Here is an 18,007-nt window from a genome sequence, read left to right on the forward strand (position 1 = left end):
TGAACTTACTCGTGGAGAAGAGGCCTCAGCACCGTGTCCCCCCGGGTGTGAGCTCGGTAGAAGAGGGTGTACAGGTAGGGCAGCAGGGTGTAGCGGATGTTCAGGTAGTGCTTTGAGGTGCTCACCAAGACTGAGTCAGCTCCAAAGAAGGCAGGATCCTGGGGCTGAAAAGAAATCATTGTTGTTGTTATTATTGATATTGCTGTCATTATTGGTTGCTGTTATTGTTATTTATATTATTTTATTGATAACCTGGATGAGGGGCTTGAGTCAGTCATCAGTAAACTTGCAGATGACACCAAGCTGGGGGCAGGAGTTGATCTGTCAGAGGGTAGGAGAGCTCTGCAGAGGGACCTTGCCAGGCTGGACAGATGGGCAGAGGCCAACAGGATGGCATTCAACAAGTCCAAGTGCCAGGGGCTGCACTTTGGTCACAACAACCCCATGCAGAGCTACAAGCTGGGGTCAGAGTGGCTGAGAGCAGCCAGGCAGAGAGGGACCTGGGGGTACTGGTTGACAGCCAGTTGAACATGAGCCTGCAGTGTGCCCAGGTGGCCAAGAAGGCCAATGGCATCCTGGCCTGCATCAGGAACAGTGTGGCCAGCAGGAGCAGGGAAGTCATTCTGCCCTGTGCTCAGCACTGGTTAGGCCACACCTTGAGTCCTGTGTCCAGGTCTGGGCTCCTCAGGTTAGGAAAGATGTTGAGATACTGGAAGGTGTCCAGAGAAAGGCAACAAAGCTGGGGAGGGGTCTGGAGCACAGCACTGTGAGGAGAGGCTGAGGGAACTGGGGTTGCTTAGGCTGGAGAAGAGGAGGCTCAGGGGAGACCTTCTTGCTCTCTACAACTCCCTGAAGGGAGGTTGTAGACAGGTGGGGGTTGGTCTCTTCTCCCAGGCAATCAGAACAGGAGGACACAGTCTCAAGCTGTGCCAGGGGAGGTTTAGGCTGGATGTTAGGAAGGAGTTCTTCATAGAAACACAGATTGGCCATTGGAATGTGCTGCCAGGGGAGGTGGTGGAGTCACCATCCCTGGAGGGGTTCAAGAGGGGATTGGATGTGGCACTTGGTGCCCTGGTTTAGTAGTCAGGAGGTGTTGGGTGACAGGTTGGACTTGATGGTCCTTGAGGTCTTTTCCAACCTTATTGGTTCTCTGATTCTATATTATTGTCCCAGTTGGAGCCACCAGCTGCTGAGGGCAAAGGACAGGAGGTATTTACCCCAAAGGAGTAAAGCAAAGCACCACACAGAGCAGGAGGTTAAGTGGAAATGCATTGACCAAAGCAAAGCACCTACAGCGCACTCCTCGGTGTTGTGGTTCCTGGAGAAGGGGTAAAAGGCTCCGACCTGCATCCAGCGCCGGCAGAGCTCTTCTGTGGTGTTGTCGAAGAAGCCACAGATGTCTGCTCCAATCTTCAAACAAAAGCAGAAGCAGATGTTAGGGTGGAGGGCTGCACCTCTGCTCCCTCCCAAAGGAACCCTCCAAAAAGAATCAGTTTGTGTCTCTCAGCTCAGCCCTCCCTGCTAACCAGGGCCAGCAGTTGGCCATTTCTACAGAGCGTCATAGAAACTAAGGCTGGAAAATGCCTCTGAGATCAGTAAGTCCAACCATAACCCAACTCCCATGACCACTAAACCATGTCCTGAAGCACATCTACAGCTACTTGAACATCTCCAAGGATGGGGTCTCCACCACCTCCCTGACCAGCCTGTTCCATGCCTGACCGCTATTCTTGTCAAGAAGTCTTTTCTGGGCTCAGGGGTCCAAAACGGAACCCAGGACTCAAGTGGCCTCACCAGTGCCCAGCACAGGGGCACCATCACATCCCTGTGACTGCTGGACTGGTTTTGATCCAGGCCAAGTTTGTGGTGGCCTTCTTGGCCTGGCTCATCTCCAGCTGCTATCAGCCAACACCCCCAGGACTTTCTCTGCTGGGCAGTTCCCAGCCACTCTGCCTGGAGTGTTGCTTGGGGTTGTTGTGACCCAAGTGCAGGACCCAGCACTTGGCCTTGTTGAACCTTATCCTGTTGACTTCAAGCCCTTGACTCAATCTGTCCAGACCTCTCTGCAAAGCCTCTGCCACCCTCCTGTCATTATGGATCCACCCCTGCTGACCCAACCCTGGACCTAAGCCAGCTGTTTTCATACGTAGGGGATTCCAAAGAGGCCAAATTCCAGCATTCCAGGTATGGCCCACTTCAGCTGGTCCCACGATGCTGCGTTGTCACCCAGCCAGTGTCCTGCATACTTCCCTGAGCCTGCAAAAGTGGACCTTGACAGGAGGAAGCTGCGCTTTCCAGGGAACAACTCTTCAATGGCTCTGAAAGTGGGAAAACAAAAACAACCAAAAACCAGTTGGAACTGGTTGGAACTGGAACTCTCTGCAGTTGTGGAGATGAGCAGAGCTGGAATCAGGAAAGGTCCTTGTGATGCTCACTGATTGATCACAGCCATCAACCAGCTTGATCATGGTGATGAAGAAAGGATCAGCTACAAGTCCTGATCAGCCATGGCCACGCAGCCAGGGACATCCTGGAGCTCACACAAGTGTCTCTGAACTAAATTAGTAACTGTGGAATCCCAGACTGGTTTGGTTTGGAAGGGACCTTTCAAGCTCATCCATTCCAATCCCCCAGCAGTCAGCAAGGACATCCCCAACCAGAGCAGGTTGCTCAGAGCCCCAAACATCCTGACCTGGAATGGTTCCAGGGATGGGGCCACTCCTACCTCTCTGGGCAACGCAACGCGGGCAAGGCTCTCCCCACCCTCACTGCCTTCCATAGGTCTGGTGTAAATCTCTCCCTTTTTAGCTTCAACCATCCCCCCTTGTCCTGTCCCAACAGGCCCTGCTCAAAAGTCTGTCCCCAGCTCTCTCTGGGGACCCTTGAAGCACTGAAAGGCCACCAGAAGGTGTCTCTGAAGCCTTCTCTTCTCCAGGCTGAACAACCCCAACCCTCTCAGCGTGGCCTCACAGCAGGCAGCTTCCAGCCCTCCCAGCATGGTTGTGACCTTCTCTGGCCCCATTCCCACTGTGCTGAGGACTCCGGAGCTGGCCCCAGCACTGCAGGTGGGGTCCCAACAGGGTGATGCAAAGGGGCAGAACCTGCTGCCCACCCTGCTGGGGACCAGCCCAGGAGATGGTTGGGTCTGGACTGGGGGGGGCTCAGTGCTGGGTCATGGAATGGTTTTGGTCAGAGGAAAACTTTTAGGTCGTCCAGTCCAACCATTGACCCAACTCTGCCAAGATCCCCAGGTCTCTCAGTCTTTCTCCACAGCAGAGATGTTCTTGGCCCTTCATCATCCTTGTAGCCTCCACTGGACCTTCTCCAGGAGATCCCTGCCCTTCTTGAACTGGACACAACATTCCAGGTGTGGCCCCATCAGGGTAGAGTAGAGGGGCAGAAGAACCTGCCTAGACCTGCTGGACCCCAGGTCTTCTTGGCTACAAGGGCACTTGGTGTCCACCAGCACTCCAAGTTCCTTCTCCATGGAGATGTTTTCCAGCAGGACAACTCCTAGTCAGTGCTGGTGCCTGGTGTTGCTCTTCCCCAGGTGCAGAACCCTGCTCTTGTCCTTGTTAAACCTCACAAGCTTCCTCACCCAGCTGTCCAACCTGTCCAGATCTCATTGGATGGCAGCAGAGCCCAATGGGGTGCCAGCCACCATCCCACCAGTGTGGTACCATCAGCAAACCTGCTGAGGGTCCGCTCCATCCCCTCCTCCAGGTCACTGATAAAGACATGGACCACAAGCGGCCGCAGATGCTCACCGCTGCGTTGAGAGGGTCATGGAGTACCCATAGAGGTTGTGGACATCGTATTGACGTCCCCACTGCTGCCTGGCATCCATGCAGAGGGTGCTGGAAAACAGGAGCCTCTGCACAACATCTGGAAGGAAGCAGATTGGCAGTCACTGCACCCTCATTTTCCACTTGAAAACACAACATTAACGGAAATTCAGGAGATGTCCTCAGGGATTGCATTTGGGGAGGGAAAACGATAAATTAATCAGCTTAACGGAGCAAAAGTTCTGAAAGACTTGGCCTGGGTGAGCGTCAGCCAGTAAGCCCTGGCCGGGGGGTCCCGCCTTGGCCTGGGGGTCCTGCCTTGGCCCAGGGGGTCTCGCCTTGGCCCTGGGGGGTCCTGCCTTGGCCCTGGGGGATCTCACCTTGGCCCCGAGGGTCTCACCTTGGCCCCGGGGATCTTGCCTTGGCCCCGGGGGTCTTGCCTTGGCCCTGGGAGCTCTTGCCTTGGCCCCGGGGGTCTCGCCTTGGCCCCGGGGGTCCTGCCTTGACCCTGGGGGTCCTGCCTTGGCCTTGGGGGTACTGCCTTGGCCCTGGGAGGTCTTGCCTTGGCCCCGAGGGTCCTGCCTTGGCCCTGGGAGGTCTTGCCTTGGCCCCGAGGGTCCTGCCTTGGCCCTGGGGGTCCTGCCTTGGCCCCAAGGGTCTTGCCTTGGCCCTGGGGGGTCCTGCCTTGGCCCTGGGGGATCTCACCTTGGCCCCGAGGGTCTCACCTTGGCCCCGGGGGTCTTGCCTTGGCCAGGGGGTCTTGCCTTGGCCCTGGGAGGTCTTGTCTTGGCCCCGGGGGTCTTGCCTTGGCCCCGGGGGTCCTGCCTTGACCCTGGGGGTCCTGCCTTGGCCTTGGGGGTCCTGCCTTGGCCTTGGGGGATCTCACCTTGGCCCCGAGGGTCTCACCTTGGCCCCGGGGGTCTTGCCTTGGCCAGGGGGTCTTGCCTTGGCCCTGGGAGGTCTTGTCTTGGCCCCGAGGGTCCTGCCTTGGCCCTGGGGGATCTCACCTTGGCCCCGAGGGTCTCACCTTGGCCCCGGGGGTCTCGCCTCGGCCAGGGGGTCCTGCCTTGGCCCTGGGGGTCCTGCCTTGGCCTTGGGGGTACTTCCTTGGCCCTGGGGGGTCCTGCCTTGGCCCCGAGGGTCTCGCCTTGGCCCTGGGAGGTCTTGCCTTGGCCCAGGGGGTCCTGCCTTGGCCCTGGGGGTCCTGCCTTGGCCCTGAGGGTCTCGCCTTGGCCCTGGGGGGTCCTGCCTTGGCCCTGGGGGATCTCACCTTGGCCCCGAGGCTCTCGCCTCGGCCAGGGGGTCCTGCCTTGGCCCTGGGGGGTCCTGCCTTGGCCCCGAGGGTCTTGCCTTGGCCCTGGGGGTCTCACTGTAAAGCTTCCCTACCCTCAACCAGATCAACATAGCCACAAAGCTCAGCTGAAAAGCTTTGAGGAGACTTCAGTTGTTCAGTTTCATTTTTGATTTAATACTTTTTTCTTAGCTAAATTTTTGATCCAATTTTTGAATTTTTAAAATGCAAATTTCTAGATTTATTTTTTTTTTCCTGCTGTATCATTTTTATTTCATTTTTTTTCCTTAAACCCTTTCTGCCTTTATTTTTTTGCTCTGTTTTTGTCTGTCATAATGAGCAGGGTTGCAAATGTTTTTAACTTTCATTTTTAAATTCTTTTGGATTCCATTTGGGTTCAATTTTTTATTTGTTTGTTTGGTTTTAATGTCTTGTTATTTTTTTGGGTAGATTTGGGATTCCACTTGGAGGTGAGGGACTCCCCCCCTTGGGAGGGTGTGGGGCTCCCCCACCTTGGGAGGGTGAAGGGCTCCCCCTCCCCTTGGGAGGATGTGGGGCTCCCCCCCCTTGGGAGGGTAAGGGACTCCCCCCCTTGGGAGGATGTGGGGCTCCCCCCCTTGGGAGGGTGAGGGGCTCCCCCTCCTTGGGAGGATGTGGGGCTCCCCCCACCTTGGGAGGCTGAGGGACTCCCCCCCTTGGGAGGGTGAGGGGTTCCCCCACCATGGGAGGGTGAGGGACTCCCCCCCTTGGGAGGATGTGGGGCTCCCCCCCCCACCTTGGGAGGATGTGGGGCTCCCCCCCACCTTGGGAGGGTGAGAGGCTCCCCCTCCTTGGGAGGATGTGGGGCTCCCCCCCGCCTTGAGAGGGTGAGGGATTCCCCCCCCTTGGGACTCCCCTGGGAGGTTTACTTTTTGAATCAGTTTTTAAATTCGCTTTTAATTCAGCTTTTACTTAATTCTTCATTCGGCCTTCATTAATTTTAGTTTCCTTTTTTTGATTAATTTTTTAAATCTATTTTGAACTCCCTTTTTGCTTATTTATTTTTTGCTTTATTTAATTCCTGCTTCACTTTTCAATTATCTTTTTTTTTTTTCCCCTTTGCTCTTTTCTTTAGTTTTCCACCCCCCACATCTCGAGGCAGCAGGACTTACGTGGTGTGTAGGGAGGATAGTTCCAGTCGTTGTCCTCACAGCCTTTATTTGAGCCTTGGACAAAGCTGGCAACTTCATTCATATCCTGAAGGGAAAAAAAATCAATCACAAGTTCTGGTTTCACCAATTGGGCTCTGTGGTTTTGTTTTTTTTCCCTTCATATCAACAACGTTTCCTGCGCTGGCAGCCAAACAAGGCTGTCCAGCAACCAGGAGGAGAGTGGAGGAGAGAGGAGGAGAGTAGAGGAGAGAGGAGGAGAGTGGAGGAGAGTGGAGGAGAGTGGAGGAGAGTGGAGGAGAGTGGAGGAGAGTGGAGGAGAGAGGAGGAGAATTAACCAGGTTGGAAAAGACCTTTGAGATCATCAAGTCCAACCTGTCACCCAACACCATCTAATCAACTAAACCATGGCACCAAGCTCCCCATCCAGTCTCTTCCTAAACACCTCCAGGGATGGTGACTCCACCACCTCCCTGGGCCACCCCTTCCAGTGGCCAGTCTCTCTTGCTAGGAAGAACTTCTTCCTAACCTCCAGCCTAAACCTCCCCTGGCACAGCTTGAGACTGTGTCCTCTTTTTCTGGTGCTGGCTGCCTGGGAGAAGAGCCCAACCCCCACCTGGCTACAACCTCCCTTCGGGTAGTTGTAAAGAGCAAGAAGGTCTCCCCTGAGCCTCCTCTTCTCCAAGCAAAGCAACCCCAGCTCCCTCAGCCTCTCCTCACAGGGCTGTGCTCCAGACCCCTCCTCAGCTTTGTTCCCCTTCTCTGGACAGGTTTGATTAATGGAATCACTTCTTACTGACAGCAGCAAGCATCCAACACGGGAAAAAACAATGCAAATTTCACCCAAGTGCATCAAACTCTGCTTAAAAAGCCCAAAGCAGGATTTACTTACAATCCAGATCCCATCGTAGGGCACTTGGTCATAGAAGAGTTTGCATTCCTCCACCCACCAGCTGGTGCACTCAGGGCTGGTGAAGTCTGGGAAGACTGTCTGTCCTGGCCACACCTGCCACCAAAGGGGGAAGTCATTACAAGAGAGAAGTGAAGTTAAATTCAACCATCATAGAATCCCAGAATGGCTCAGGTTGGAAGGGACCTCAGAGGTCACCTCCTCCAACCTCCTGGAGCACCATGGGCAAGGACACCTCTCAGCTAGACTCAGCTGCTCAAGGCCTCATCCAAAAAGCCCAGGAAACAGAATTAAAAGAGGGAGATGTTACCAAAAACCCCAAGAAAGAGCCTGAAAAGAGGGAAATGTTACCAACCCCACCCGTGGGTGTCTGCCGTGGGGTCATTACCTGGCCAACCAACGGCGTGTCACTGTTGGACTCGTTCACCCAGACGCCTCTGCTCTGCCCCCTCTCATAGGGCAGGTACGGGGAGCCGTCAGACAGAGGCTCCGTGCTGATGGCAGGGTCCTGAGGTGGAGAAAGCAGGGCAGGAAAAGGTTAACTGGGGCACCATGGCTGCCTGAAGGGGAGAAAGAGGAAGGGAGAAGGTGGCAAAGAAGGAGGGGGAAGGGAGAGGGAGGGAGAGGCAGAGGGGGAGGTGAGGAGGGGGAAGGGAGAGGGAAGGGGAGGTGGGGGAAGGGAGAGGGAAGGGGAGGTGGGGGAAGGGAGAGGGAAGGGGAGAGGAAAGGGGAGGTGGGAGAAGGGAGAGGGAAGGGGAAGAGGGGGAAGGGGGAGGGAAGGGGAGGTGGGGAAGGGAGAGGGAAGGGGGAGAGGGCGAAGGGAGAGGGAAGGGGGAGAGGGCGAAGGGAGAGGGAAGGGGAGGTGGGGGAAGGGAGAGGGAAGGGGAGGTGGGGGGAAGGGAGAGGGAAGGGGAGTGGAAAGGGGAGGTGGGAGAAGGGAGAGGGAAGGGGAAGAGGGGGAAGGGAGAGGGAAGGGGAGGTGGGGAAGGGAGAGGGAAGGGGGAGAGGGGGAAGGGAGAGGGAAGCGGAGGAGTGGGAAGGGAGGGGGAAGGGGAGGAGGGGGAAGGGAGAGGGAAGGGGAGGAGGGGGAAGGGAGAGGGGAGGGGAGGAGGGGGAAGGGAGAGGGGAGGGGAGGAGGGGGAAGGGAGAGGGGAGGGGAGGAGGGGGAAGGGAGAGGGGAGGGGAGGAGGGGGAAGGGAGAGGGGAGGGGAGGAGGGGGAAGGGAGAGGGAAGGGGAGGAGGGGGAAGGGAGAGGGAAGGGGAAGAGGGGGAAGGGAGAGGGAAGGGGATGAGGGGGAAGGGAGAGGGAAGGGGAGGAGGGGGAAGGGAGAGGGGAGGGGAGGAGGGGGAAGGGAGAGGGGAGGGGAGGAGGGGAAGGGAGAGGGAAGGGGAGGAGGGGGAAGGGAGAGGGGAGGGGAAGAGGGGGAAGGGAGAGGGAAGGGGAGGAGGGGGAAGGGAGAGGGGAGGGGAAGAGGGGGAAGGGAGAGGGGAGGGGAAGAGGGGGAAGGGAGAGGGGAGGGGAGGAGGGGGAAGGGAGAGGGGAGGGGAGGAGGGGGAAGGGAGAGGGGAGGGGAAGAGGGGGAAGGGAGAGGGGAGGGGAAGAGGGGGAAGGGAGAGGGGAGGGGAAGAGGGGGAAGGGAGAGGGGAGGGGAAGAGGGGGAAGGGAGAGGGAAGGGGAGGAGGGGGTCCTCACCAGGATGATGATGTACTTCTGCCCCTGCTGGTTCATGTAGTCTTGGAAGCTGGGCAGGTCTTTGAACTTCTCTTGGTCGTAGGTGAAATCTTTCCTTCCTTCCATGTAGTCGATGTCTGTGTACTGCACATCCTGGGAGAGGGACATCAGACAGGGCTCCAGATGGGACACCACAGCATCCAGCCACATCAGGTCCCCCCAGCACGCTGCCCAGAGAAGCAGCTGCCACCATACCCCCACCGCCCCTCCCTTTGCAGGACGTGGGCACCTGAAGCAGATTTTAGACCTCCCTCAATGGCTCTCTCTTGTGGCCAAAAGAGGACGCTGCTGGCCCACGGACAGTGTCTCGTCCACCCCACCTTCCAGCTCCTTCTCCACAGAGCTCCTTTGCCGAGGTGGAAGTTTTTAGCCAAAACTTTCTTGAGATGGAAATTTTAACCCAAACAAATTTCTTGAGACTCAAGTTTTAAGCCAAAAACTTCTTGAAATGGGAACTTCAGGCCAAAAAAAAAAACAAAAACCAAACCACAAAACCAACTTGAGATGAAAATTTGAAGCTGAAATTCTTCTTGAGGTGGAAATTTGAATCCAAAACCTTCTTGAAATGCAAATTTTAAGCCAAAAAAAATCTTCTTAAGGTGGAAAGTTTAAGGCAAGGAAAAAACCTTCATGAGATGGAATTTTTGATCCACAAAAAGATCTTGAGGTGCAGATTTTAAGCCCCAAAGCCTCTTGAGATGGAGGTTTCAAGCTAAAACCTTCTTGAGAAGCAGCCTTGCAGCCAGCCCTGGATGAGGAGGATCAAACCCTGAGGTTTCAACTCACATAAGGGAGGTCGATGGCTCTGTTCCGCTCCACCACAGCCTTCACCTCCTCCAGGGAGCCGTAGTCGTAGCGGCTCAGGTGGAAGCCCAGTGACCAGTAGGAAGGAAACTTTGGCAGCCCAATGAACTGTGGGGATCAAACAGAGTGGTGTCAGCCTTCTCCTTTGGGTCTGATTCCCTACATTCTCCAATTCTCTCTCAAACCAGAGACTCGACCTGAGAATGATAAAGTCTTATCCATGCAGTTACCCACGGGGGTTCTTCTATCTTCTTTTCGCCCCCCAAGACCCAAATGTGAATAATACCAAGGCTCAGGGATCCACTGCTACCAATAAAGATCTTGCCTCATCTTCTCCTGACTTGCCCTGCCCTGTCCTGTCTTGCCCTGCCCTGTCCTGACTTGCCCTGCCCTGCCTTGTCCTGCCCTGCCCTGCCTTGGCTTCTTTTTCCCATCTTGTGTTCTCCTGTCCTGTCTTGTCTTGATTTGTCTTCTCTTGTGCTGTTTTGTCTTGACATGTCATGTCTCATCTCATCTTCTCTTTTCTCATATCTCCTCTCATCTCTCATGATGTTATCCAAGAATCCCAGCATGGTGAGGGCTGGAAGGGGTCTGCGGAGATCACCCAGTCCAACCTCCCTGCTCAGAAAGGGTCACCCACAGCAGCTTGCCCATCACCACAATGGCCAGGGAAGGTTGGAAGCTCCCCAGAGAAGGAGACTCCACAACCTCTTTGGGCAGCCTGCTCCAGGCCTCCACCACCCTCACACCAAAGAAGTTTATCCTGATCTTCAGGTGGAACCTCCTGGGTTCCAGTTTGTGCCCCTTGACCCTTGTCCTGGCACTGGGCCACACTGACAAGAGTCTGGCCCCAGCCTCTTGCCCCCCACACTCTTGCTGAGCATTGATCAGATCCCCTCTGGGGCTGTTCTTCACAAGGCTCAACAGCCCCAGGGCTCCTCACAGAGTAGCTCCAGGCCCCTCAGCATCTTCAGAGCCTTCACTGGAGTCTCTCCAGTGGTTCCCTGTCTCACCTGAACTGTGGAGCCCATCGAAAATAGAGACAGGGCTCAGCTGCCACAGAGCCCTCAGTAGCTGGGTAGGGTTTTGAGTACTTTGACCCCATAAAATCCCATAAAATCCCACTGGTGAGGGACAAACCTTGAGTTCCAATTTTGTACCCATAAAAATAGTGAAGAGTGGTGGAAATACAGGAGGGGGAAACATAAAAATGGGAGGAATGCAGAATTTCTCAAGGTAAAGCACAGGATGGAGACATCAACTCAATGATCAGCCTCGGCCAGAGCACCACAAGCAAGAGCTGTTTGCCCAGAATCAGGCAATCAACAGAACATTAGGTGTTGGAAAGGATCTCCAGAGCTCATGCAGGCCACCCCCCCAGCCAGAGCAGGTCACCCAGGGCAGCTCACACAGGAGCACATCCAGGATGGCTTTGAAAGTCTCCAGAGAAGGAGACTCCACAACCTCTCTGTGCAGCCTGTTTCAGTGCCCTGTCACCCAGGACTGTCCTTGAGTGCCTCCAAGACTGGAGGACACCTTGGGCTGGTGTTCACCAACCTACCTGCAAATACTCCTGCACCACCTGCTCGGGGGTGTGCCCGAGGAAGACGTAGAAGTCCAGAACTCCCCCAATGGTTCTGTAGGTGACGGCCGGCGCCGGCTGCATGGCGACCTCTGAGAGGAACAAAAATCAACTGAGGACAGCCCCAGAGGCCTCTGATGGCAACCCCAGAGAGAAAGGAAACAACCAAACCTAGTCAAGGAAGCCCAAAACCCATTCTGGAGCTCTCAGCAGTGGTTTTCAGCAATTCTTTTGCCTCCAAATGTCTATTTCTTTCCCACGTTTGCCTTACCCATGGGATTGCTGTTCATCAAGAAGACACCAAGAGAGTCTCCACTTTCATCTTCCAAGCACAAGAAGAAGGTCTGAGCACCATATAAATTTTCTATGTTCTTTGAGAGGGGGAAAGAGTGAATTTGGTTAAAAAAGAAGCCCACAAAATAAAAAAAGCACAACAATTCATCACAGGTGGTCACAGCTTCTCAGAAGCATCCAGGGTGACCTCAGGGGGTTGATCCTCTCCTTGATGGGAATGCTTTCAAGTTGCTTAAATTCTGTGGCAGGCCTACATTTGGGGGAAATTAGTCCAAATTTGGGGAAATTTGTCCCAAATTCGAGGAAACCTCCAAATCTGAAGGAAATGACCTAAACATTTGGGGAAATTTCAGAGACCCCCAGAAAGGCTCAGAGTGGAAGGCACTTTAGAAGTCACCTCCTCCAACCTCCTCACCATGGGCAGTGACACCTGTCAGCTAGCCTCGGCTGCTCAAGGCTTCATCCAGCCTGGCCTTGACCACCCCCAGGGAGGAGGCAGCCACAGCCTCCCTGGGCAGCCTGTGCCAGAGTCTCACCACCCTCATCCTGGAGAGCTTCTTCCTCAGTTTCAGTCTAACCCTGCTCTGCCTCAGCTTCAAACCATTCCTCCTTGGCCTGTCGCCAGACACCCCCAAGAAAAAGTCTCTCTGCAGCCTTCCTGTAGGATCCCTTCAAGTACTGGAAAGCTGCTCTAAGGTCCCCCTGGAGTCTTCTCTTCTCCAGGCCTCAGAAGATCGCCTCAAAGCTCCAACCATGGCTGGAGTCCCCCAATTTCCCTGAATAAAACAGGAAAATGTGCTAAAATGAAGGAGTTACCCCAGAAGGAGGTGTGTCCCTGTTGAGTATGGGCCAGATCTTCCAGTTGAGGTCGTGCCGGTACTGCTTGTGGACATGTTCACCCACCCCGTAGACATTATCACTGGGGAGTCTGATGGAGAGCTGCAGGAACTGGTCAGCGTAGACCAGAGGACCAATGGTTGTGTCAAAGCTGGAGAAACAGCAGAAGGTGGCATAACAATGTTGATCGTGAAGGTTGGGTCCATTGATAGCACCAAAAGCCACCCCACCCCCCAAGACCCCCAGCCCTTTACATCAGAGAGATTGGCCACCACTTGATGCTGTCTATTTGGTCACTTGGCCAAAATAGGGCAGTAGTGGTTGGGGGTTTGTTGGAGAGCAGCTCTGGGGAAAAGGACCTGGATGTCCTGATGGACAACATGATTACTATGAGCCAGCAATGTGCTCTTGTGGCCAAGAAGGCCAATGACATCCTGGGGTGGATTATAAGGGTGAGTAGGTCAAGAGAGGTTCTCCTCCTCCTCTACTCTGCCCTGCTGAGGCCACATCTGGAATCTTGTCTCCAGTTCTGGGTCCCTCAGTTCAAGAAGGACTTCAGGGAACTGCTTAAGAAAGTCCAGTGCAGAGCCATAGAGCTGCTGAAGGCAGTGAAACATCTCCAGGCCTTCTGAGGACAGGCTGAGGGAGCTGCGGCTTGGAGCTTGGAGCAGAGGAGCCTGAGGACTACCCTCATTGCTGGGGATAAAGATGTGCAGAGCCCTTCCAACCCCTAACATGATTCTGTGATGTTATATGCCATACCTAACTCCATTCCATTCAATTCAGTTCAGTTCCATTCCATCCCATCCCATCCCATCCCATCCCATCCCATCCCATCCCATCCCATCCCATCCCATCCCATCCCATCCCATCCCATCCCATCCCATCCCATTCATTTAATTAATTCACTAGAATTAAATCTAAATCAATTCCATTCTATTTAATTCACAGGCTGAGGAGGTGCCACTACTCCTCCCAGTATGGTGCCACCAGCAAACTGGCTGGCAGTGCCCTCTGTGCCCTCATCCAGGTCCTTGATGAAGAGTCCTGGTCCCCTGAGGGACTCCATTGAATACAGGCCTCCAACTAGACCCTGTCCCATTGCCCACCACTCTCTGACGCCTTTCCTTCAACCAGTTGACCTCCACCTCACTCCCCGGTCATCCAGACCACACTTCCTATGCCCAAGAAGGCATCTTCTGAGATAACCACCATCATCATGATGAATTCCACCACACTTGGAGAGATAAAAACTCCCTAAATCTACTCACACAACTTTTCCAGAGCTGGCTCTGGTCACCTTGATGCCAAAGGGGCTGCGTTGGACCTCAACTTCATAGTTGAGGTCAGAGGCTGCTGGACCAGTGAAAGATCCCACGTGCTCGTGGGGGACTTCAAACCTTTGGTTGTTGGGGTCAGTGATCTAGGTGGGTTGAAAGGACAAAGTGAGGTCAAAGGACCAAGTGATTTTAAGGACAAAAGAAGATATTTAGTGACTAATGCCTCGTTCCAGTAGGACCACCCAACCCAAGAAGTGGTCAGTATCAATCAAGGGCAGCAGGAAGCCTGTGCAGACCTGCTCAGCCTCTTTCCTTGGGTGGCTAAAGAGAGCATTTCCCACTTTTGCCTGATCTGAGGGTGATTTTCCCATGGGAAATAGGCAGGAGGTGGAAAAGGAGAGGACAGGAAAGAGGGGAAGAAAGGCAAGAGGAGGGGAAGGGATTTGGCCTCATTTAGGACAAATTTCTGCCTTACTCTGAATTTATTTTTGCCACAAGCCCTGAACCTTCCATAACCCACAAAAGCATCAGGGGATGGGCAGGAAGAACTGCAGCCTCTTTCAGTCAAAACCCTTGGAGGAACAAGGCTGGATGGGGGTCACAGGAGAATAGAGGCACCTGTGGAACATCTCCTGATGAAGCAGAGAGGTCAAAACCTTTCCAAAGAGGGGGTGAGAAGCTCACCTTGAAGTGGAGGCGGTTTGAGGTCTGGGGCTCTACGGTGAGGAGAAGGTTGTCAATGTTGTGGCTGAAGAGCGTTGGCGAGGGAAGCCCTGACCAGGGAGGCCTGCAGCCCTGGTGGAGAAGGAGACCAAGCAGGGTTTGGGTGGGAAGGGACCTTCCAAAGGCAACCAGGTTGATCATTGTAATGAAGAAATGATCAGCCATGAATGGTGGTCAACCATGAATCCTGAGCAACCATGAAATGTGATCAGCCATGAATCACAATCAAACATGGCCATGAGACAGGGACAATCTGGAGGTCAACCAAGTGCCTATGAACTAAATAATCATGGAATCCCAGACTGGTTTGGATGGGAAGAGACCTTTCAAAGCCATTCAGCTTGATTACTGTGATGATGAAATGATCAGCCATGACCGAGGGGGAGGGGGGACTCACCCTGCTGCGTGGTCACCAGGTCCCCATCCACTGCGTAGCCATGGTCTGAGGAGAAGTAGCACCAGGGCACGCTGGAGTCATCCAGGGGGCTCCAGCAGCACCCACGGAGTGAGCAGAGGCTCTGGACCAAAGAAGGAGATTTTAGGAGAGGTGAACCCCACCCTGGAATGCAACCACCAGAAGCCTGCTGTGATGTCTATAACCAGCCCAATCCTAACTCTGAACAGCTCTCAGGTCAATTTGGCAGCCCTCAGATCTGTATGATGGCTCCCAGGTCCTTTTGGTGGGTCCCCAGGTCCTTTTGGTGGGCCCCAAGCTATTTAGTGGCCCTCAGGTCTATCTGGTGGAGCCCAGGTTGTATTTGGTGGCTCTCAGGTCCATAGCCCTCAGGGCTGGGTCCTTTACTTGGGTCAACAAGTCAACGCCCATGGTGGCTTGCAGCTTGGGGCTGTGTGGCTGAGGAGATGCCTGGCAGAAGAGGACCTGGGAATGCTGGGTGACAGCAGCTGAAGATGAGCTCAGGGAGTGCCCAGGTGGCCAAGAAGGTCACCAGCAGCCTGGTCTGGAGCAGCAATGGTGTGGCCAGCAGGAGCAGGGCAGAGATTATCCCCCTGAACTGGGCACTGATGAGGCCACACCTTGAGTGCTGGGTTTGGTTTTGGGCTCCTCACTCAGAAGGAGGTTGAGGAGCTGGAGCAGGTCCAAAGAAGGGCAAGAAAAGTGGGGAAGGGTCTGGAGAACAGGGCTGGGGAGGAGCAGCTGAGGGAACTGGGGCTGTTTAGCGTGGAGAAGAAGAGGCTGAGGGGAGACCTCATTGCTCTCTACAGCTCCTGAGAGGAGGCTGGAGACAGGTGGGGGTGGTCTCTTCTCCCGAGGAACAAGCAACAGGAGAAGAAGAAAAGGCCTCAAGCTGCCCCAGGGAGGTTCAGGTTGGCCATGAGGAACAATTTCTTCTCCAAAAGAAGGCTGCCCAGGCCAGTGGTGGAGTCCCCATCCCTGGAGAGGCTTCAAAGCCGTGGAGATGTGGTACTGAGGGCCATGGTTTGGTGGTGACCTGGCAGTGCTGGGCTAAGGGTTGGAGTCCATGATCTAAAAGGATCTTCTCTATGGGGGTCTCCTCTGCTCAGCACTGGTGAGGAGCAGCTGAGGGACCTGGGGGTGTTTAGTCTGGAGAGGAGGAGGCTGAGGGGAGACCTCATTGCTCTCTACAGAGCAGGCTAGAGTGAGGCTGGGGTTGGATGATCATTTAATTTCACACCATTATTAACTCATAATAACTAATTCCACACCATTATTAACTAATACTAACTAATTAACTAATCTCATACATTATTTATTAACTTCTCATACCAACTCATTTCATGCCACTATTAAGGGCTATCAATTATCAGGGAGTTGGCCTCTTTTGTCCCCCTCTTGACAGACCTTGGTGGCGATCCCGTCCGGGATGCAGTCGACCCTCTGGGCTGCGTCCAGGGAAGGGCAGGTGGGGGAGAAGACTTGGAGGGGAAGGGAGAGCAGAGAAAGGAAGAGGTTAATGCAAATAATTAAATAATTAGATAATAATCATAGCTATGGTCTAACAGTATAGGACATGATAGGTTATTATGGGATGTATAGGTTACAGATCATCTGATTGTGTTACTCTTAGCATTAAACTCTTCAGCGGTAATGGCGCCTAATGGCGCAGCAGCAATGGCAGCGGCACTGCTGTTGTAGTTCCTGCACTGCTGTTTCCAGGCAGGGCCTGGGCCTGGCCTCCTGCTGAACATTGGGAGATCAAATCCCACCACTGAGCATCAGCTGCCGTTGCTGGGCCTGGCTCTGTGCCTGGCTCAGCACCCAGCTCCATGCCCAGCTCAGAGCCCAACTTGCCTTCACCTCTGCCTGCTGATAGGAGGGGACCAACATCAGAACTGCCATAAAGCCATAAAAGGGCCAAGGGCAGAGGGAATTGTTAATTGGTTAATTATTAATTAGGGGGTGCGGTGGATTGAAATTTTCCCCTCAAAATTAAAAACCACCACAAGCTGGGGCTGGTGGGGGGGGAGGACCGGGGAGGTTTTTCCACAGGTTTGAAGGTTCCTGACTCCAATAGGAAGGAAAAGGACCTGGGCTGGCGGGGTGAGGTTGAGATTAGGAAGTGGTTTTACTGGGGCCAGGGATCATGGAATGCTCTGGGATCATGGAATTCTTTCCTCAAATAACTCCAGGTGGGAGCTGACCACTCACCAGCTTCCTCTGATGTCGTCTCCCTGGTGGCCAAGAGCCCGATGAGGACACAAGCCACGGCCACCACCAGGCAGAAGAGGACTATCAGGGTGATCTCTAAGCTGCTGAATTTCCTCTGCCCCATCTGTGGAAGGAAACCATAAAAAAAAAGTGAAAAGAACCATTTCAGGTGAGCAAAAAGTGCTGGAAAGGGGGAAATTATTCCAGGCTCTTGGGTGCCTCCCCGCGAAGCTCTGAGGGCAAAGCCTCCTCGTCCCCAGATGCAGAAGGGATTCCTGGGGTGACATCATCATCATCATTCACCACCCAGGGCTGCTGCTCCTCTTCTGAAGCTGAACTAGCCAAAATTCAAGGATTTTTGGCTCTAATTATGGGATTTTATAAAATTTTAATGGAATTTAATTTAATTCCTTTAATTTAATTAATTTGACTTAATTTTAATGCAATGAAACCTCCATTTTATTTTAACTTGATTTTACTTTAAGTTTGGGGTTTCTTTAAGGTTTTTTTTATGCCATGATTCTATGATTTATGTCAATTTATGTTAATTTATGCTATTTTCTGCTATTTTATGGCAGTTTCTGAGATTTTGTGTTATTTTCTGCCATTCTCTGCTGGGCTTCTACTAATTTTTGCCATTTTATATTTTTTTTTGCCATTTAATACTATTTACTGCCATTTAATGCTATTTTCTGTTGTTTTCTGTCATTTTAAGCCTTTTCCTGCTATTTTATACTATTTTCTGCTAATATTTGCTATTTTTTTGCTATTTTCTGCTATTTTCTATTTCCTACTTTCTGCTTCTGTTATATTATTCCATGCTGGTTTCTGTTATTTTTACACTATTTAATGCTATTTTCTGCCATTTTCTGTTATTTTCTACTACTTTGTGCTATTTTGTGTTATTTTCTCCTATTTTCTGTTATTCTGTGGTATTTCACTATTTTATCCCACTAATTTTCTGCTATTTCCATCTATTTTATCTTATTTTC

General features: G+C 53.2%; 1 protein-coding gene across 1 annotated transcript in view; it reads right to left on the reverse strand.

Moving 5' to 3' along the window:
• LOC137459174 (maltase-glucoamylase-like) overlaps window positions 1-18,001 on the reverse strand; it is a 70,134-nt gene extending 52,133 nt beyond the window's left edge. Inside the window, 18 exon segments of the mRNA XM_068170316.1 lie at window positions 10-164; window positions 1,294-1,410; window positions 2,147-2,318; window positions 3,768-3,885; window positions 6,228-6,312; window positions 7,117-7,230; window positions 7,523-7,642; window positions 8,828-8,959; window positions 9,653-9,778; window positions 11,232-11,344; window positions 11,524-11,623; window positions 12,363-12,534; window positions 13,655-13,806; window positions 14,348-14,428; window positions 14,430-14,458; window positions 14,784-14,904; window positions 16,209-16,282; window positions 17,016-18,001. Of these exon segments, the coding sequence (XP_068026417.1) occupies window positions 10-164; window positions 1,294-1,410; window positions 2,147-2,318; window positions 3,768-3,885; window positions 6,228-6,312; window positions 7,117-7,230; window positions 7,523-7,642; window positions 8,828-8,959; window positions 9,653-9,778; window positions 11,232-11,344; window positions 11,524-11,623; window positions 12,363-12,534; window positions 13,655-13,806; window positions 14,348-14,428; window positions 14,430-14,458; window positions 14,784-14,904; window positions 16,209-16,282; window positions 17,016-17,139 (2,105 nt within the window). The 5' untranslated portion in view covers window positions 17,140-18,001.
• Window positions 18,002-18,007: the final 6 nt, after the last annotated feature.

This window comes from Melanerpes formicivorus, unplaced genomic scaffold (assembly GCF_026170545.1).
Source record: "Melanerpes formicivorus ecotype bairdi unplaced genomic scaffold, bMelFor1.0.p_v2 SCAF_327, whole genome shotgun sequence".
NCBI classification, from domain to species: domain Eukaryota; kingdom Metazoa; phylum Chordata; class Aves; order Piciformes; family Picidae; genus Melanerpes; species Melanerpes formicivorus.